This window comes from Fringilla coelebs (genome assembly GCF_963513975.1).
Source record: "Fringilla coelebs genome assembly, chromosome: 18".
Taxonomy (NCBI): domain Eukaryota; kingdom Metazoa; phylum Chordata; class Aves; order Passeriformes; family Fringillidae; genus Fringilla; species Fringilla coelebs.
This window is the reverse complement of record NC_140044.1, coordinates 6,905,850-6,927,148: the sequence shown is the minus strand read 5'-3', so window position 1 is coordinate 6,927,148 and position 21,299 is coordinate 6,905,850. Positions and strand designations below refer to the sequence as shown.

Genomic DNA, 21,299 nt, shown 5'->3' with positions numbered 1-21,299 from the left:
AGAAACCAAACCCATCTGATGTCACATTTTATTTAGCTCACCAGACCTTTCTTTATTAAACTTCTGAATTAGAATTGATCTCTGTGTTTCAATACTTGGGAGGAAAAAAATCCAAATATCAGCATTTCTCCTTTAATTTGTAACCATTGCAGAAATGCCAAGTGAGCTCACACCACAAGAACAGAACTGCTCAGAATTTCTGACCTGCTCCTTCTATTTCAACAGGAGAATGATTTTGCCAAAAGAATAGAAGAAGTGAAGCCGATGTTTGTGGAACCCAGGAACAAAGGAAGCTTTTCAGAGGTTGATTATTTGCATTACATACCTCTATCATTTTCAGAAATTGTTTCTATGTTTAATGACCTTCTCTAAGGTGTGTTTGGGTTTGAAACACCCCAGTTCTTGGCCTAGGGTGAAAGTAAAACTCTGACTGCTACTTTGAAGTGTAGTTTTCCTGTGCATCCTTCCTTTCCTCTCTTGTCTGGCCATGCAGGGTTCAGTTTTTATTTAAATCTGGTGACGTAAAGCAGCTAACATACACAAATGCTGAGTAATCGAGCTGGTGGAAAGCTGTCACTTCAGTAGTCAGCATTTGTGAATGTTCTGCAGGACTTTTCCTCCCAGCTCATCCTGCTTTGGATGTTTAAGAATTGTACAGTGTCATCCTATTTATTTTTAGCCATTCTGTTTGCTTCTTGGAATAGTTAATATCTAGTAATTGCTTTAATGTTTTGTCTATTTTACTTAATGATCTGCAGAAACACATGATGGTCCATCTTATCTGAATTTTTTTATGCTTACCCAGATGTGTTCTGGATTCCACAGTGATGTGAGGATTTTGCTGAGAAAATGGCTTCTCACGCTTGCAATTAGTTAAAAGTAAAGACAATTATACTAAGCCAAATTAATCACAGTTTAGATCTTAGTGTACAAGATCTTAGTACAGGACAATACCATTCTTTCTCTTAAACTTGTTTATATTTTAGGTTATTGATGCCTACTATGATAAAGTCGCCTGTCCTAAGTCAAATGGAGCTGCTTTTTTGGCAGTGTGTCGGGGCAAGGTAATGTAACTGAGAATTTGTTTCATCTGAGATCAGATTGTATAATTGATAGGAAAAAACCTTCATTTTGGATTTAAATACATTTCTTATTATTTGACTGAAATTATATGTGGGGAAAAAAACAAGTGCTCTGAAGCTTTTTCAAAATTAGGCCACATTTCTGTATGACTCACTCCTGTTTTTATTGAAGGGGCACATTTTGATTTCTCTGAAGTGGATAAGCATCATACTTGCATTTCATGTTGTCTACTCACTGAAAACATAACCTATTAGATGAGAACAGCTGTTCTGGAGAACTGTAATGAAACAAGTTAAAACAGCACTGCTGCAAACCAAACATAATGCTTAGCCTTAAAACACTTGCTTTATTAACTTCCTGTTCTGTGGACGCATTTGATGGCCTTTCCTTTGCATCTTCCAGTGCTGGTAAATTGACTTATGTTTATCAGTGGAAATATTGGTGAAATTACTCTTAGAGCCTTTTTGCTGCTGTTTACTGTGTACCAGGAGAAGATACAATTTCTTTTGAAACTTTGCTCCCGGTTTCCAAATAGGCTGTTGGAGTGAAGAAAAGACATGGCTGTCTCTCTAGTATTGTTGCTGAGATTTGGATAATTGATTCAGCTGAAAAACCAAACCAGCTTTTTTTTCACTTGATTTTTTTTTCAGTCTGTTCAATTTTATTCATTTCACAAAGTGATTTGCCAGCACAGTGAGCATGTACAGGGGACATGAGTGACAGATACTTGATGGGATGTCAACAGCACAGCTGCTGGGCATAGCACTATGGTCTGGTGAATCTGATGGCTTTCTGTTATTGCTTTGAAGTGATTCTGTTAATTTTTACTGTCAGAGAAGGTTTGCTATGTTGTTATGTCTTGTCAACAACCCAGGGTGTGGAAGGTTTAAACAAAGGTGTTGACATGTTCTCAATACAGCTGATCTTATCCAGGAACAGGACAGCTGTTAACAGGGTTGGCTGAGCAGTGCTTTGGCAGGGGAAAAAGCCAAGTTTAAACTCCTAGTAATAAAAGAAAAAATAATCTAATTGAAATTATTCACTGATGCTGTTGATAAACTACACTTGGCCAGGGAGTTAATTGAATGTAGAAAAAGGGCCAACAACAGCTGAATTGCTCTGAAATGTCACTGCAAACTCCAATGAGGATGGAAAACTCTGTCCCTGCAGGCCAGTGAAGGCTTGGACTTTGCAGACACAAATGGACGAGGAGTCATCATTACTGGGCTTCCATTTCCCCCTCGTATGGAGCCCAGAGTTGTTTTAAAGATGCAATTCCTGGATGAGATGAGGAGAAGTGGTGCAGGTGGACAGGTGAGACTGGGCAGCTTCTCACTCTTGGCTGTTTGCATGTTCTTGTTGTTGGTTCTCCCTCTTGTCCCAGTGGGTTTTGGGTTTTGTTATCCTCTCAGCCTTGTGGGACCATAAATATCAAAAATTCAAACAGCTTGGGAATTTGTCACAAATCCAGCCACCTTGTTAAGTAGTGTTGAGGGTTCCATGTTCTGGAACAGTCTTAAATATAGGCCCCAATAAAGGCTGTAATTAAAGTTTACAAAATCTTTGTATGTGTGCTATCCATGTCGTTCTGAGGGATGCTTTTCATCCAGAGAGAGCGTGGGCAGGAAGAATGGCCTGTGCTGGCTGTTTTGGGAATTACTGTTTTGGAAGTGTGGTGGTGTGTGTTGGGATGTTTGGGTTTGGTGTTGTATTGCTTCAGGCACAAGAGTGAATGATGTTACAATTTAGTCTGATCTACAGCCTTAAAGAATATGGTGAGTCTGTTGTGCTGCTGAGGCTCTGAGTGCACCATATAGGAAACAGCCTCTCCAGCTGGACATTGCTACTTGAATTTTCTGTGCTTTGGAAATCAGGTGTGACTTTTGAGTCCACCTGTCTTTGATTTTCCTCAGCTCTTTGAGATTTGTCAGTACATCTGGTTGATATTATCCAACATCTGTGCTTCCCTGTTTATTTCTTTAGGAAAAGGAGAATGACTGTACAGCACAGAGAATACATTTTACCTGGTAAATAATGTTAATTCTTCCTCCTTCCTCTTGCAGTATCTGTCTGGGCGTGAGTGGTACAGTCAGCAAGCATCCCGGGCTGTCAACCAGGCCATCGGCCGGGTCATCAGGCACCGCCAGGACTATGGGGCCATCTTCCTGTGTGACCACAGGTAAACCCTGGCCCACCAAATCCCAGAGTATTTGGGGCTGGAAGGAGCCTTAAAGCTCATCTCATTCCAACACCCTGCCAAGGGCAGAGACACCTTCAACCACCCCAAGCCCTGCCCAACCTGGCCTTGAGCACTTCCAGGTTTGGGGCATTGATAACATCGACAGCTTTATATCCCAACATAGGTGCTGGTATTTTGAATATAAGTGTGCTGATGTTGCTGTTTGGAAAAGGCTACAGTTCATAATAATAAAATTAATTTATATAACAGGTTATATAAATATTGCACTACTTCAGGATACTAACTGGATTGTTATCTTCTGCTCCCCATCCATGTAGTCTTGGAGCTTCAGAAGGAGATTAATGGTTTTAATGGAAAATAAACCAATTTTTGGAATTCATGTTTGTAATACCATGGGAAATTATGTGACAACAACTTATGGTCTTGCATTTTCTCCATCTTTCATTTGAGATGGCAGTCATCAGCACTGCAGTGTTTTGAGAGAAGAAGAATGGAAGTGAGGACAGATTATGTTACTGAAACAATACTATTTATAGTCATATCCTATATTAACATTATACTACATTAATATCTATTTTTGTAATGCTAATTAGTATAATATGTATATTATAGGCAACAGGAGTTTAATTGATAGGGCTTTACTGATTCCATGTACTTTCTCCTGAGTGAAGGCATCACCCCATTATATTTACTGCTCTGTTATGTCTTTATTTGTGTTGCTGCTCCTCTCTTGTCCTTTTGGATAGTGTCTTGGTTTGAAAAGACAGGTGTCTGCTAAGGAAGGCAGGAGCCTCCCCTGAAATGGAAAATGTAAACCCCCTTCCTCCAAATTATTATAATTTTGAAATTAAGGGGCTCTCAGGCAAAGATATGGGAGTAGAAAAAACAGTTCTTTATTGGGAAAATAAAAATAAAAATGCAGTAATACAAAATAACACTGACAGAGTCAGAATACAACCTGGCACCCTGTGGGTCAGGGTGTTGCAGCAGTCCCATTCAATGATGGCTGCAGCCCTCCTGTACTGACAGATGTGGTTCTGTTGGAGCCCTGACCCTGTAGAAGGGTAGTTGCCCTCTGAAGGTGCAGTGGTGGTGTAGATGGGCCTGGTCTTCTTCTGGGAATCCAGGGGGCAAAGGCTGCTGTGGTGTTCCAAATGTCAGATTCCATCCAGGTATCAATGCTTGGCTCCTCCCCCTGGGTGGAGCATCTCCCAATGGGATGATGTCATTTTATCAGTCGTGCAGTGAGGCTCAATAGCCCCTTAACAGAAGGTATATCCCTGGAGGGAGGATGGGTGGATGGAAGAGATTAGGAAAACTGCCCCGCATGGCTTTAACACAACATAACTGCTCCACATAATTCCAGCAGATGGCAATAGAATACACACCCCCAGCCTCATCTTGCATTGCAACCTAAGGCAGATAGTGATCTAGGGTTCTTTTAATTAATTTAGCCCAAACTGGCAAATAATTCTCAGGTTTTCCCATCCTGCTCAGGTTCACAACTTGTGATGTCAGGGGCAAACTGCCCTCGTGGGTCCGACCCTACGTGAACGTTTATGACAACTTTGGGCACGCGGTCAGAAGCGTCTCCCTCTTCTTCCGGGTTGCTCAAGAAACTGTAAGTGTCTTTAAAATAACCCCATGAAGTGAACAACAACTTTCCTGAATAGTGTTGCAAACTGGGAATGCTAAGCTAGGTGGGAGATGTGAGAGAATCACAGCTGATCTCAAATTGGATGGGATGCTTAAGGATCACTGAGTTCAGCTCTCTGCTCCTCACAAGCCTGCCCAACACAGAGTCACTTGTCACTTCTGAAGACTGGAAGATTTACTGGAAGGAGGTGGGCCTCATCTTTCTCCATGAGTGATCTGGGACAGGATGTTGTTCTTATGCTGGGCAACTCATTAGGTTAGATCACAAAAATAACTTCCTCTTCCAGCAACCCCTAAATAAACACGTATTTAGTGGCTGGTATGCAAATCCTGGAACTGATATTGGCATCCAGAAGTTTTTTATCTCAGGAAGAGGTTATGTGTGTGGAAGGATCATACCCCAGAATTTAAATTGAGGCTGACTAGTAATAAAGAGTAATACAAACCATCAGTTGTTATTGCAGTTCAACACTGGGTCATCTTTACTAAAACAGCTTCTCTATCAGCATTAGGAAGCTGATGTTGTCTGTAATAGTTCCTTGATTTAAAAAATAACATTGTAAAAAGGCTTCCTAATTCACTGGAGAAAGTCATAGCAAGAAATGGGCTGGAAGCCAGAATGGGAAATTCTTGGCTTCCAAAACAGAGGTTAAGATTAAAATAAGCACTTAAAAATTTCAATTACAGATTTGAACAACTTCCTGGAAGATGCTTTAGCCAACGACAAGGCTAAAATAGTTGTTCAGGCTAATTAGTTACATATGGATGATGCTGCAGGACTTGATGATCTTTTCTGATTATGAGTGACAGTTTCATGGTAAATCCAAAACACAACCCGATGTGCTTTGTCAGAAGGAGCTGGTTTTGCAGGCATAGCATTAGGAACTGATTTTCTTTAGCAGGTCATGATCCTTTTTCTGCTACCAGGTCACTTAGAGTGCTCTTACTGCACTTCAGCTGTGTCACTTGGGAGCTGTTTGATCCTTTTTTTCAAAAGCCCATAAAAACAGAGTGTGTAACAGTCTTGCTACCAAAGGTTATTTGGGGAAAAGGAGATGTGTTTGGATTGTTGCTGAGATTTTTGGTAACAGATGGAGTGGAAAAGTGACCTTTGCCTATTGTAACACTTTGTAAACTGCTTGCAGATGCCCCCACCCCTGCCTCAGTGCCCTCCTGGACATGCTGGTTCCCTAAATGAAAGCAATGCAGCACCATCTACTTCATCTGAGCAGATCCTCTCCCTGCAAAAAGCTAAAAACCTGGATGACCATGTTCCAAGTTTGAAGAGGAAAAGGAAAGGTAATGTTTGGGTCCTCACAGATGCACCTTTTTGTTTTAAACTGAACCATGACAAGGACGATCAAGAGGCTAGAAACTGAAATGGGAGAGAAAGCAAAAAGAGCTCAAAGACTGATGAAAAGGCTGGTCAGAAGGGACAGAATTAAGCATTAGAAAATGGGGCAAAACAGTTGAAATTGCAAAGAAAAGAGGCAGATGGGGCTGGCAAAAGTGTCCCACAGAGGAGGAGAAGTTTTTGGTGGAGTATCATAGATAGTTTAGAAAATAGGACCTGGAAGCCTCTTTCTGCCTAGCACTGGCTTCCATGTGTCCTCATTCCATCCTGTTGTGTAGATGACTCTTACCCAGTAGTCTAAGAAAATAAAAAAAAGGGCATGGCAACAAAACCATATTTAAAATGTTGTGGGTAGCTAACACTAAAGAATAAAGCATTTCTCATGTCAGATATTCTTTCAACACTCTAGACTGCTCACTGGTTTGGAACAGAGCAGTGAAGTTTGTTTAAAGCTGTAGTTCCTGATCACTTATGAGTGAGGTTCACATTGCCTTTTAGGCAGTTGTTACTGATAGGTAAGGCTTTATAAAGCCTGGTAACAGCCAGTGTGATTGCTGATTATTGTTAAAAGGGATTGCTTTGGCCCCCACTTCCCCCCCCCCCCCCCCCCCAGTTTCCAGCTGTGCACTTTTTGCTCCTTCATTGATTTGAGTCCATCTTTTGTGCAGTTGCAGAGTGAGCAGCTGAGCTTTGCTGAACCAGTTTATTTACCTTCCATACACTTGACTGCCAGATCCATCTCAAAGGATGGACTGGAATGTGTGGCTGGAGGTGAAGAGACGAAGCTGCATTTCCTGTTTAATAGAGATTTTCAGTTGCATTGCATCAGCTGTAATGTCAAACTCCCCTGTAGTCATACTGATCATAATATACTCCCATTCTTATCAAAATAATGACTTTCCTTAGTAACTGACTGTTGGAGTAATTCCACATAGTAGTGGAAATACATTTTGAAGGTAATGCCTTACAGAAATATCAAGCTGATATTAATTTAACCCTACTTACAGATCAAAATTCTTATATTTGAAACCTGGATTCTGATTAGTGAGACTGTGTCATTTGGGATGTTGGTAACTGTCTTATGGGTATTGATATTATAAGAATTGTAGGCTTTAAAAAAACTTGATCTGTTTAAAAGTAATAGATCATGTTTTGTACCAAAATCTCTTAAAAACTCTGGAACTTAGTTTTGGGAAAATCCATCAACAATTTGTCAACATATATTTGTGGGTTACTTTGTAAGATGGGGAGCTATCACTAAATTAAAGAAAATGCAGGAGAGAAGGTGGAATGTGAATTTGTTTCCTGTGTTCTGCTGTGATGGCAGTAAATGGAGATGGAGCACCGAGCCTGTGTGTGGAATATGAACAAGAGTTCGTCTCACCCCGAAGAAAATGTGTTGGGCTCTTGGATGCCTTGGAGCGCAGTGAGAAGAGCAGTGAAGATGCAGAGCAGGAAACTGATTTGCTAGGAGAGGAAAAGGTAACAGCAAAATACTTCCTTCTAAGTCAAAATTGCAGGCTCTAAAGCAAAATGGTTTTGGCATCCAGAGAACCAGCTCAATCCTCTATCGAGAAAAGCTCACTGAAATCAGCACCAGTAACTGCAAGTTCTCATAATTAAATTAATCAAAGGGTTTCCTTGCCACTTTCAAGTAGATGATTGACAGGTATGTGCTTGTTCTGTGCTCCAAGGCTGCTGACCAGAGATTCCTGGAAGATAACCCACTTTCTGAGGAGCAAGAAGCTCTCAGAGAAGAGGTTTGTAAATACACAATTTGTCCTGGGTGGACTCTGTGTCAGCACTTGGTATGAGACCAGGTATTGAATTCAAAAAAGGGTGGGAAAGGGTTTGTGGATTAGAAATTGCGTTTTCAGATGAAAATCTTTGATTTGCTCCAGAGAAAAAATATTCCACAAGTCAGCAATATTCTATCTGAATCAAAAATTCTCTATCACAAGATCAACAAAGCCACTTCTGTGTTCTGTGCTGTTAATTTTCTTTCCTCTTGGATTGGTATTTTTGGTACATTAGTGATTAAGATGTGTTCTTGCTTTCCCAAAATCCCTGTTTGCAGTAGTTGGAGAGGTCACTGCCTTTACTTGGCTGGAGTATTTTACTGCTGGCCTGCAGACCCATTCAGCAATACCTATTGCAGCATTCTGAAGTACTTTCCTCAGGGGAAGAATGCCTGAGGTAAAATGTGTAAATGTAGGAGTGTCTGAGGAATATCTGAGTAGGCTCAAGGACATGAATGGAGACACGTACAGAACAGAGGGAATGTACAAAGGGCAGCAAATATTTAACTTGTGTGCAGCCAAGTGGGAAATGGGCTCTGTCACCCAATGGGTGGCCATGACATTAACACCAAAACCTATTCTTTGGAAAGCCTGGCACATTTCCAGGGACTTTGGTAACTCAGCTACAAAATATTCCTAACACAGCTGCAATGCTTTTGGCAGAGCTCAGTATTTCCTGGAGTCAGGCAGGCTGATAAATCCAATAGCTTGACAATTGCTCAGGTCCACTTCCTATTTGTGTATTTGGCATTGCTGCTTGTCTGAGGCTTGTGGAGAGTTCTGGGGTCATCCTGTGCTGCTCCCAAATTGGTGACCTGATCCCAGCAGTCTGGTGAGTGTAGTCCCGAGACAGACAGTGGCTCTCAGGCAGCCAGCTTTCACTCTGAGTCCAGCACTGAGCACTGGATTTGGACTGAGGATGGGGTTGGTGAAATTTCCTGTCTTCATCATTCAGCATAGTATCTGTATTATCATTTTTCCTTTAATCAAAGTTACACTGCACTCTTGATCCCTAAATAATGAAAGTTTAGCTGCTCTCATTCTGAAAGAATTTGCTTTGCCGCCTCAACAATTCACAATGCAAGTAATAATTTCTCAATCCATTTAAGTAATAACAGTGCCCCGTAATCAGATTTCTTTGTGAGTTACACCTCATGTCTAGGAAGCCTTATTTCTGCTGAATCATGCTTATCAATGTGCTGCCTTTCCACAGCATGGGACTAAAAAGATGGTTTTGATAATTTTTCTGATTTACTGCATGTATCATAAAATATTTGACTTGCTGTTTATATTCCAATTCTTCATTCCCTTACATACAGAGAATTCCAGGCAGGAAAGTGAAGGGCAGTGTGAACCACTGGTTACACACAGTCTGTGTACATTCTCAGGCTGCCCTGGAACAGTCTGCTGTGAGTCCAGCTTTGCTTAGCCAGGAATTTGCACCCTCAAGACCAACTTTGTCTTTAATTTCTTCTAGTTTGGTCTCTGTGAGTTGTCCAGTAAATTTCTACCTTCTAGGAACAGGTATATGCTCAGGCTCTGTTACAATAATTTAGATTGACTTGTTTCACTTTCTTGAATGGTGTCACAAACTGGGTTACCAGGTTTTACTGCTGGAAATACCTAAATGAAATGGGCAACATCTCTGAAAAGCATTTTTTGTACCTTACTTTCTTTTCATCTTCACAGGCACATCGTCTGTCCACACTTTCCCTTCAGTATGAGAAAAGATTAACAGATGAGCAGAAAGGAGGAAGGAAGAAAATAAAGCTAGTCAGCAATACAGTATGTGTTTCCCTGTGTCTGTGCCATCCCTTTGATTTATAGATTGCTTTAATTTCAATTGGAAATTTCCAGGCAGACAGATAACTGATGCTAGAACAAGTGTGTTTTTTGTCCAAATTGTAAATATTCATCTGTGCACATCTGAAAGCTATTTGTTGTGCTCTTTGCCAAATCCAGACATCCCAGACCAAATCAAGCACAGGTCCACATAGGGTGGTAGGAGAAAAGACTTGTTTCCTGACACTGATTGTTTTGTGAACAATTTGATTGGGGTGGTGGGTGGTTTCACTCTTTTTGATTAAAATGGAATAGTTCAGTTGGCAGGGACCTACAATAACAAGCAAGTCCAGCTGCTCTGGTAGAGCCTCAAATGGTTGAACTGACCAGTTTGGGGTAAGGGATCAAATATTACCCCTGTGAGGTGGGTCATGGTTGTGTGTTAGCTCTGCAGCTGTGCATTAATGCTTTGTCCTGTCTCCAAACCCAGTTAACTCATTATACAGCTAATTGCTTAAGTCACAATAAATTCAGGAGAACTCCCTGGGTGATGTGAGTGCCAGTAGTTGTCCAAGGTGCTGTCCTAACTGGATGTTCCCTGTCTGTCAATCTGCCAAGCACCTGGCAAACGAAACTGATCCCGAAGCTGATAAATATCCACGAGAAGATAGAAGGAAGAGAACAGGTTCATGCAAAAGGTTGTTTGCAGTTTGTTGCTATCTGATGTCATGATGACTCAGCTCAGCCTCCAGCTTTGGGATAGATGTTTTTTATTAACCCTTCTCCTAAGAATAGAATTGTGCAATGATACTTGGCTGCCTCCTCTAGGAATTTTTCCTGAAGCTATCTGTTTTGGCAGTGGGCAAGATGAATTATGGGGGTGGCTGCCATAACTACACCCCTTTAGGTGGAAACATCCATGGTTTAGTGGGAAGAGTGGTGCTGCTCGATGGGCCATTGGACTGGATGACTTCAGAAGACTTTTCCAACCTCAGCTATTCTATGATTCCTTTCATTATCCTGTGTGCTGTTGGAATTGTAAACATACTGAAATTAACCCCTGACATGCTGCTTTTTACTGAGGGGCGTTTCCTGCCTTGCAGGAGGAGCGCAGAGCAGAGCCGGCAGAGCCCAAGAAGGCGCGGGCCACGTTTTACATCGCCACAGTGAAGGACACCCTGAGCCAGCAGAACTACGAGCTCTTCTCCAAGGCTCTGCAGCAGTACAAGAAGACAGATGACTTCCATGCCATGCTGTCCCAGATGAGCTCCCTCTTTGTAGAAGATGAAAAAAAGCACGTCTTGCTGCGAGGTACTTTCAGAGTGTTTGTGCATCCCTGGTGTATTTGTAGATGTGACTTTCATCTTTTAAACAGGCTTGGGTACTTCAGAAATGTTTTAGATGTGAAGTACAACTCAATTAAGATGATTCATCGCTTTATATTCCCAGATAATACAGAAGATTCTCATCAACCTGATAATCATGTGTTAGCTCATATCTTGACTTGAAGAAAATCCTATATCAAGAGTGTGGTTGTGAGTTGGAGAGATGCCTGCATAAGGGTTCAGTGCTAAAGCAGAAAATAGAATATAGAGAGAAATTTTCTGTTGAGTACAAAACAAAGGATCTGGGCTAAGGTTGATTGTTACTGCATTGGCTGGTTTTTTATTGCCTTTTAACAACTGTACAGATAGGAACTGAATTCCCACCAAGATTTCTTCTAGTTTAACAGTATTTTCTGTGTAATTTTTCCTTTCCCTCTCAGCTTGTGAACAAAAGGACAGATTTTTCTGTGACTTTTTCATCAACTGAAATAATAAATGCATAGTTATGCATTTATTTATAGTTTCAGAGACATTCTAAGGTTAAAGAATGGGAAGCTTGGTCACTTGGTTTCCCAATTTGCTATTATCTACATAAATAAGAAAATATTTGATCATCAAATCAAGGTCTAAATCTAGTTTTGGAAACTGTCAGGTACCTGAAACCTAAAGTTGTTTTAGAGTTGTTTAGGGTTCTGGTTGGCCAGCATTTTGTGGTGAGTAAGTAACATGAGGTGTAAAGTTAACAGTTCATCAGTTATTTGAAGTATCAGCCTAGCAGTTACTTGAATCTCATGGTTTCTGAGGCACCTCAAAGGCTTGTTTCACTGAGAGGTGAGTTACTTTGTTTACCATGAAAAAATGAGGTTTTACCTACTGGTGATAATATTGCTCAATGTTTGCATGATAGCTGACCTTTGTGTAATTTGTAAATGTGCTTATTGTATAAATATTAGATAAAAACATTTAGATTTTAATTTATTTACTTGCACCTCTTTCTCTAACCTTGAAGTTCCGCTGTTGTAGCTTTCAGTGGCATTTATTGATTTATTGCCTGTTGTGGATTAATTTCTTTCTTTCTTTCTTTTCCCCCCATTTTCCCTCTCTCTGATGCAAGATTTTTACCAGTTTGTTCGACCCCAGCATAAAAAGCAGTTTGATGAAGCGTGCTGCAGTCTGACTGGAGTGGGCTGTGGCTACAAACCTGAGCACAGCCTCCCACGGGAGGAGAGGGAGATCCTGGCCAAGAGAATGGGTGAGAGCTTAGTTCAGTTGTAGCATTTGAAGGACAAATATCCTTGTTCATCCAGTCATAGAGCAGGATGTGTCTGAGATGTAGAAATGCAAGGAAGTTCAGTTTAATCAATACTGAGCTAAGTCTTTGCTCTCCATGATCCTCTTGCCTTCCCTTGGGCTGTGCAGATGCATGAGCATTGGTTATTGGAGAGTTGATAATGGTGTCAAAAGGGGGTTCTACTGATCATTTACTCTGGGGAATTGAACAACCTTGTGTGTGATTTCTTTGCTGCCCACATAGTGCCAGCAGAATTATTAATAGAGGGTGATTGTGTCCTTACAGAACTTGTCAAATCTATGTAATCCTGGAGCAGTAAAGTTCTGAAAAAGTGGGGTGTTAGGTCATCATCAGAGAAATAAATCTATGTGGAATCCCAGACCAGTTTGGGTTGAAAGGGGCTTAAAAACTCATCCAGTTCCACCCCCTGCCATGGGCAGGGACACCTTCCACTATCCCAGGTTGCTCCAAGCCCCACCCAACCTGGCCTTAGACACTTCCAGGGATGGAACAGCCAAAGCTTCTGTGGGTTGCTCAGATGTTTCCAGCACAGGATGGCATACATTGAAATGCACCATTCCATGTTCATTCTTCCCTAAATTCACTGTTAATGGACTGATTTTGTTTAACAGAAGAAAAACAGAGCCAGCAGAAAAGTACATTCTCCAAGGCCTCGTGTGCTCAGCTGAACCCTGGGCTCCACCTGAACCAAGGAGGATCCCACTTAACAACAGGACTCAATAGTGCAGGTACCCTCCATGTTTAATAAAAACCAGTCTATTGTGTTTTATTTCATCACTGACTGGAAGTTCTCCTGGGGCAAACCAATGTTCTTTATGCTTGCCTAGCACAGTGGCTCCCCCTCTCTAGGTGGGAGGGATGTAGTTGAGAATTTTCAGCAAGGATTGTGCAAAACAAAACATGAAAGTCAATAAATTAAATCAAGGTGGATGTGAAAGAAAGCAGCTGAAGTCAGACACTTGTACTAGAGGCTGAGCTGGGAAAAGTGGGAGTTGAGCACAGGTCTGCTGGGTTTCCTGTTTGTCCAGGGTCCATGAAAGGGAGCCAGTTAAGGAGTGTGAGTTAAGATTACATCAGTTTGAATTCAGGTATGTGGAAACTGTTTCATTTAGTTCTTGATGTAATGTGTACACTCCCTCTGTGGACAGCCTGGCTTTTTCTGCAGAAACAGAGAGTACTGAGTGTAATCTCTGTGTGCATCCCTCTAATCTCACTCTGTCCAGTATTTATCTTCAAGTGCATGGGCTCATTTATTTAATTATGGGTTTTCCTGAGAACAGCTGGGAATTTTTTGTGTTTCCCACAAGGAAATGAGTAGGATCATTGGACAGCTTAAAAGTCTTTCTTTGTCCTCTAAAGAATAGTCAAATGCTAATCCTTTCTTTAAAAAAACAAGCCAGTTTCCTGGAAGGCTTTAAATACTTCTAATGTGTGAAGCCATGGTGTTTCTTTTTGTTTTCCCGTTTTCTTTTCTATTTTGAGGGTATTTGAATAAAGCAAAATCTTTAGTAATTATCTTGTCCTGAAACCATTGGAATGGTTTCACAGAAACTTGTTTCCACAAAAAGTAATTGAGAAAATAATAGGAGTAAATGGATGTGTTATTTCTATGCCTCCTTAAGAAGAGAATGCTTCTGTGGAAATATAAGAAAGCTCTAGGATATGCAATAAATACTGATTATAAAATGCACACCCAACTTACTTCCCTTCCAGCAAAGTGAATGAAGCCTGTGTTTTGAAACCTAATTATCTTTATCCTCCAATAAAGGACTTTTAAAAGATCCAGATACCAAAATATATGGCAGGTTAATTTAAATAAATTTCTTATCATATCCTTCATCCATATTTGCATGCCTGTGATATGCAAACCAGAACTTTTTTCTCTAAAACATACCAGAAATGAGAGAATAATATTGTAAATAAAGTTCACTTGGCATTTAGCAGGATGTTCCAAGCTGCTCCCCTCTTTTTCAGACCTTCTACATGGCTCTTGTGCTCTCTTGAATGTTGTTTCAGGTCAGATAGTATTTTTGGACATAATTTTCCTGTTATGAAACACACACCCCACCCCTTGTCTGCCCTTATTATTAAGGGGTGAGAAATCTGAACTTTAAAATTACACATTTCAGGCCAGCAGAGTTGGTTTACTCATCTGTTTACCCTCATTCTCTAGTGGCCTTGTGACACATTTCTCTATTTAAAACGATCAAGAATCTCCAGAAGATTCTAAAAGTGATCCCCCCCCCCCGATAATTTTGCTCTGTTGCCATTTCCAGGAGCAGGTCTGGCCATGCCACAGGGAGGTGTATGACTGGGCAGGTGGGGTTGGCTTCACCACTTTGCAATAGTTCAGGAATTCCCTCCTAATGTGAGGGTGGATATGATGGAGTGACCTGTTTGTTCCTCAAGCCCTGCTCGTGCGTTCTTTGTCTCCCAGGGCAGAATGCCAGTGCAGCTCCAAGGAAAGAGGCTGAAAAGGCCCCAGGCTCCAGGAGAGAGCATCACCAGGCCCTCAGGACTGCCTATCTCAGTGATGTGCAGAGGGCTTTGGACAAAAGCAGCTACAGCCAGTTCTATGAGGCTCTGCTGGCTTACAAGAAGACAGATAATTACGATGCCATGGTGTCGGTGATAGCAGCCCTCACCACCGAGAGGCCACAGGACTTTCATCTCCTACAAAGTAAGGGTTTTTTAAAAAAATCACTTGTATTTATTTGAAAAAAAAGTGTGGGTGCTGTAATCTCATGTGAGGTCTCACTTTTTGGTTTAGCTACCCAGATCAGCAGAGCAGCTGGAGCAATGGGTTTAATGAATGGCATTCAGAGAGCAAAACATGTCAAGGTTATGAAATGTTATCTCTGTCTGTTCAGGTAGAACTTGTCCATTAGAAACATTACACTACACCTCAGGAATTCCAGTCCTAACCTTTATCCCACCTGTTTTGTCTCCTCAATTACTACAAATGCCCTTTGGAAAGGACAGTGCTGACTATTGAACTGACCCACTTTTATTCCCATGACCAGTGATTGCTGTACTGGTGCTAGGTTCTTAGATCACTTCCAGGTTTCAGGATAAGCAGTCAGGTTTTTGATTTCGTATTCTTTTACAGAGCTTCAGCTGAAAATATTTCTGGAATTGTGATAGTTATTTTCTCAGAAGTGGTTTTTGTTTTGTTTTACTTTCCTTTCATGGGTTTAGTGATGGAAGAGTTTAGGGAGCTACAGGTTTTTAAAACTTGAAATTGGACTTAATTTTTTAAAAGAAGAAGAGGAGGAGGCATTATATGCTGATCCTGACTTCCTCAATGGTGATATCTTGTGTGATGTGACACCTCAGTTCCACCTTCACCCATGTCTCTGAGGAGACTCTTCTGCTGGAAATGATGCATTTGGTGTATGCTGGGAAATGCTGATGGAATTTTGTTTGTTATCTTTAGCAGATAACAATAAATATTCTACTGGCCTTGAACAAGTACCATAGTCTGCAGGTTGTGAGAGAATACCCTTATCCTGGTGTGCTAACTAACTGTTAAGTTAGATTAGTCTTGGCAAAGTGGAGAGTGGGAGAAAATGAGCTGTGTGAGTCATAACCTCCTTCTGAGCACTCTTTGACAGTGAGTCTTTACTGAGCAAATGTTTTGACCTCAGAGGACCTTGTGGTAGAATTGTCTGTGATTGGCAGTAAGTCATAATCGGGGGTTTTTAGAATTTCTGTATGTGTGTTGTGAATCCTTGTCAACCAAACAGCAACAAGAAATTTCCTTCCTGAGGGTCTCTCTGGATAGTGTGTGTATGCCTGATGTTCTTGGATCCCTTCTCAGGTGAAGTGCTGGGGCGGGTGTTTATTCTGAGCTGTAGTGAAAGAATTTCAAGACAAATTGGGATTATTTTCAATACTAAATACTCATCTGCCTTCTGGCAAGGAAAGCCCCGTAATTATAAAAATCACAAAAGCATCAAGTGTTTCACCGAGCTGAAGATACTCTGAGGAAGCTGACTGATATTATTCAGCTTCCAAAGAATTTCTCCCCTCCAAAGCAAGGAGTCTTCCATGGCCAGGCATTGATTTTCCTTTGCATTTGACTGTATTTTCTTTTGGCCAGGGTTTTACATGTTCGTGCGTCCTCACCACAAAGAGCAGTTCAGAGAGCTGTGTAAGGGTTTGACTGGGATGGTCTGTGGTGAGGGAGAGAAGCAACTGCAACAGTTGGAGCAAAGTGAAGGGAAATCCCAGAGCTTGGAGAGCTGCACAAAAGGAATCAGCCACATACAAGGTAGGGAATGAACAGTTGTCACAAGTTTAGAATCTTACTTATTATGATGATGGGTCGGGCTCAACAGCCTCACAACCATAGAATCACAGACTGGCTTGAGTTGGAAGAGACCTTAAACCTCATCCAGTTCCATCCCCTGCCATGGGAAGGAACACCTTCCATAGACCAGCCCCATCCAACCTGGCCTTGAACACTTCCAGGAATGGGGCAGCCACAGCTTCTCTGGGCACGCTGTGCCAGGGCCTCAGCACCCTCACAGGGAAGAATTTCCCCCTAATATCTAATCTAAACCTGCTCTCCTTTAGTTTAAAGCCATTTGCCCTTGTCCTATCATTCCCCACCCCTGTGAAAAGTCCCTCTCCTGGGCTAGGGCCTCCCTGCCTGAGGCCTGTCAAGGAGAATCAAAGTCATTGGTTATCTCTACATTGGGTTAAAAAACCATGCTCAAGAGGGAGTTAAGATAAAAGGTAACATGAGATGAGGAAGTGCAAGGAAATAAGAAAGAAATTCGTTATAGTTCTGCCATGTTTAAACTGTGAAGTGTGTTAAGGGTGAAGGCAGAATTTTTACATCTAAGTGGGATGGGAGCAGGAGTGGATCATGGCCCATTCTGTAGGAAGAAGTGCCATGGAACTATTTCACTATAAAGGGTCTCTTTCAGTAATCTTGCATGTGTAGTATCTATCAAAACCATCTGTTGCCAAGCACTATGGCATAAAAACTAGTTATTTAAATTTGTTTTTCTTCTTATACAATGACAATTGAGTGAATTTACTGCTGACTGTGTTTTGAAGAGTCTTAGTGTTTGTTTTGCATGATACAGGTTCATACACTGGTTTTCTCTTTTTCTCCTCAGATGCAGCCCCTTCTAAGAGTGGGGCACCAGAAAAAATTCAGAGTAAGATTTCCTCCTTCTGCTTCAGCCAGAAAAGTGAACTTGAGTTGCCAAAGACTGAAGTGTCCAAAGAAACCAAAAATGTGAGAGCACCCACAGGCTCTGGAGTTGTGCCCATCTTTCCCCTAGAGATGGAACCAGAGTGTGGTAGGTACAGGAAAGAGTTGGGATGTAATTTTCTAATTCTTGGGAATAAAAATAAATTACACAAATGAAACTGATGGTGTATGAAACCACTGGTTCCTGCCTGTGTTTGTTCAGGTACAGTGTGATTGGTGTGGTTTGCTAAGGAGAATCTGTACTTTCTGTACCTTGCACGTGCTCTCAGAGTTCTTGATTGTCTTCATCACAATGCTTTAGTAGTTTCCTGAGAACTTTAGGGATTTTTTTCTTGACAACTTCCTTGTAAAGGAAGGATGTAACCCGAGTTCCTATTGGGATCTGAAGCATCAAGAGACTGTGAGGTCACTTGAAAGAAATAATGTGGCAGGGCGCTATTGAGGTAGTTCATTACACTCATGGTCATTGTTTTCTGGACTGCACTGGAAGTGTGGATACATGAGAATTTCGCAGGTGATTACAGGAATTTAGTCATTTCCTCCCTCTCTTTCTCTCTCCTCACCCTCCCCTCTGTTCTAGGAAGATTCCACTGCTCTAACTGCAAATCCGAGGACGATGTGCCTTTTAAATGCCCATTATGTGACTTCACTTGCTGCAAAACGTGCTGGAAGCAGTTCTTAAAGGTTCTCCTGTTTCTTGGTTTGGTTTTTTCCAAAAGTGCCGGGGAATTTTGTGCTTTTCAGGAGAATGATGTGAACAAGCCTGGAATCAGAATTCTTCTGTTCCCAGGAAGAACACCCAAATGCCAATGGAAGATTTCCCACTTGATCCATTGTTTCCCATGGTTTGCAGTATGATTGGAGGCAGATCTCTGCCCTAAGCTGGGGTTTTTACACTTTGGCATCTTTCCGAGCTGCCTCCATGTGTTTTCTGTTCTAAAACTACAAAGGCAACAAGCTGTGGAGTCAACTTCAAAAACTCTGTTGTTTTTTTAATATTTTAATGTTTATTTAAAACTAACTTTCTTTCTTTCTCAGTTTCATAAACCAAATCAAAATCTCATTTTCCCCATCAAAATCCTGTTGTAAAGCTCTGTTATGAGAATGAGGCAAACAAGGAACAGGCTGCCCAGGGAAATGGTTGAGTCACCATTCTTGGACGGATTTATGACGTGTAGATGTGGTACTTAATGGCATAGTTAAGAGGTAAACTTGGCAGTGCTGGGTCAACCATTGGACTCTGTAACCTTTTGGGTCTTTCCCAACCAACAATTCTGTGAATCTGTGATTCTGAATTCCTGCTCAAAGATCTCCTGTCTCTTGGTTTTCCCAGCTGAGTAAATTGAAATTCTTTTAGGTAAGAGGATGTAGTTGGTCCCGGGTGCCTGAGCGTCTTAGCCAGCATTTAATTCAGCAGCCAGGTGTTAAAAGACTTTCAAAACCAGAATAATGCAAGAGTTTAGGAGTTTCTAAACATTCATATGTGATGAAAAGGCTGCTGATAAGTGGAGCTCAGGAATATCCAAAAACAGTACAGCAGGAAAAGAAACTTCTTCAGCTTGTCAATCTATAAGCAAGTACAAAATAATCTGTTATTCCAAGTTCCAGAGAAAGATATTTTTCTCAGGAAGACATTGAATTGTCAGGTGAGCATAGAAAACATTGGACTGACATCCAAATAAAATATAGCAGCCAAGACAGAGTTGGTCCAAGAGGAATATAGAATAAGCATAGGATCAGGGTGGTTTGGGTTGGAAGGGACATTAAAGCTCATCTCATTCCAAGCTCCTGCAATGAGCAGGGACACCTCCCACTATCCCAGGTTTGTCAAAGCCCCCTCCAGCCTGGCCTTGGACACTTCCAGGGATGGGGCAGCCACAGCTTCTCTGGGCACCCTGTGCCAGCAGCTCACCACCTTCACAGGGAAGAATTTCTTCCCAATATCCTATCTAACCCTGCTCTCTTTTAAGGCTTCTCCTCCTTGTCCTGTCATGCCAGGTCCTTGTCCAAAGCCCCTCCTGAGGAGGTGACACAGGGAGGTGCTGAGCTCTTCTCCCTGATATTTAATGTCAGGATTCATGGGAGCTGTCCAAAGCTTTTCTCAGTGAGGTTCAGACTGGATATCAGGAGACATTTCTGTACCAAGAGGTTGGTCAAACAGTGGGAGAGGCTTCCTAGAGAGGCCTCAATGCTCTTTAATATTACAGACCCATAGCTTCTGTTCAACCCTTAAAGAGGTCAGGCACTTGGACTGTAGGATCACTGTAGGTCCCTTCCAACTGGAAGTGTTCTTTCTCTTCTATTTAGATATCCCATGCATCCCATTTCCATGTTTGAGGAAATGAGTCATGGGTCATTTGCAAATAATGATTTCCATATTTGCTACTTACTGAATAATCTTATTATTAATTATTTTGATATATGCCACTTACCTGATTAATCTTACTTACAGACACACCTGTGTAGTGATTAATGTTCTCAGTGTACAGGAGTGTTAAGTGGCTCATGATGTGATTCAGGTCTTGTTTGGTTAACGAAAAGTCAAATACAGTCATAGAATCATTTATGTTGGAAGAGACTTTAGAGACCATCAAGTCCAGCCATCAACCCAGCACCACCACTGTGTTCACCTTAAACCACGTCCTGAGGTGCCATAGCCACGTGTTCTTTGGACACTCCAGGCATGGTGACTCCACCACTTCCTGGGCAGCTGTTCCAGTGCTTTACTACCCTTTCCATGGAGAAATTCTTCCTGTTGTCCAAACCTCCCCTCTCCCCTTGTAGTTTAGGATGTGACTTGTGCTGATGCAGAGATGCTTCTCCAGTGATGAGGCTGTGCTGGTCATGCAGCTGAGAGGGCAACACAGGATTGCAAACAGGAAGATGATCCTGTGTTTCTTGAAACCAATCCCAGGAGCCATGTCCCACCGCACCCATCCCCATTCCCACTCTTGCCAGCGAGGTTGGACAGTTAACCCCATCCATGTGTTTGGGACAGGGATACCTTTACCAGCAGGAAATGAGCAACCATGTCCGAGCTCTGAACTCTCATCAGATGGGACCGGGCTTTGTCACTCTGACAGGGCTGCATTTGGAACTCTTGGTTTTCTTTCCTGATAGCTTACTCACTGTTTTTTCAGCTCAAAAGCCCTTTGGTGCATATTGTCCCACCGAGGAAGTGACTCAGAGCATCGTTCACAACACAGGGTTTGCAAATTTTGGTCTAGTCCAATCTGTTATCTTAGAAAACACTGGTGGGGAGAGGTGGTGAATAATTTTGGAAGCTTTTAGAAGCTTTTGGAGGAGTAGGGCAGATGGAATTCCCTGCAGTTAGAGCGGGATTAGGGGGATTAGTGCTGGAGCATGTTGGTGATTCAGTGTGTTAGAGGAAGCCTTGCAGAGACTGGACCAGGTTATGCTGTTTTGGGGTGTGGTTTTCCCCTCCAGAAGTTCTGTTGCTGCTTCCAAGTGTTTAAATGCATTTATTCATCCAGGTCTTCCAAGAAGACCGAGTTATTTTCATTTGGACTATCTGTAATATGGGGAAATAATCAAAGATTT

The 21,299-nt window shown here is 41.7% G+C and overlaps 1 protein-coding gene across 1 annotated transcript in view; it reads left to right on the top strand.

Annotated features, from left to right (window-relative positions):
* RTEL1 (regulator of telomere elongation helicase 1) overlaps positions 1 to 21,299 on the top strand; it is a gene marked incomplete at its 5' end in the record, with an annotated part of 42,823 nt that overhangs the window by 19,934 nt on the left and 1,590 nt on the right. The window contains 15 exons of the mRNA XM_084218143.1: positions 226 to 303; positions 987 to 1,064; positions 2,254 to 2,397; positions 3,147 to 3,262; positions 4,781 to 4,904; positions 6,085 to 6,238; positions 7,621 to 7,775; positions 9,782 to 9,877; positions 10,978 to 11,185; positions 12,314 to 12,451; positions 13,123 to 13,239; positions 14,949 to 15,191; positions 16,614 to 16,784; positions 17,641 to 17,826; positions 18,319 to 18,422. Coding sequence (XP_084074269.1) covers positions 226 to 303; positions 987 to 1,064; positions 2,254 to 2,397; positions 3,147 to 3,262; positions 4,781 to 4,904; positions 6,085 to 6,238; positions 7,621 to 7,775; positions 9,782 to 9,877; positions 10,978 to 11,185; positions 12,314 to 12,451; positions 13,123 to 13,239; positions 14,949 to 15,191; positions 16,614 to 16,784; positions 17,641 to 17,826; positions 18,319 to 18,422 — 2,112 coding nt within the window. The remainder of the gene's footprint in view (positions 1 to 225; positions 304 to 986; positions 1,065 to 2,253; positions 2,398 to 3,146; positions 3,263 to 4,780; positions 4,905 to 6,084; positions 6,239 to 7,620; positions 7,776 to 9,781; positions 9,878 to 10,977; positions 11,186 to 12,313; positions 12,452 to 13,122; positions 13,240 to 14,948; positions 15,192 to 16,613; positions 16,785 to 17,640; positions 17,827 to 18,318; positions 18,423 to 21,299) is intronic.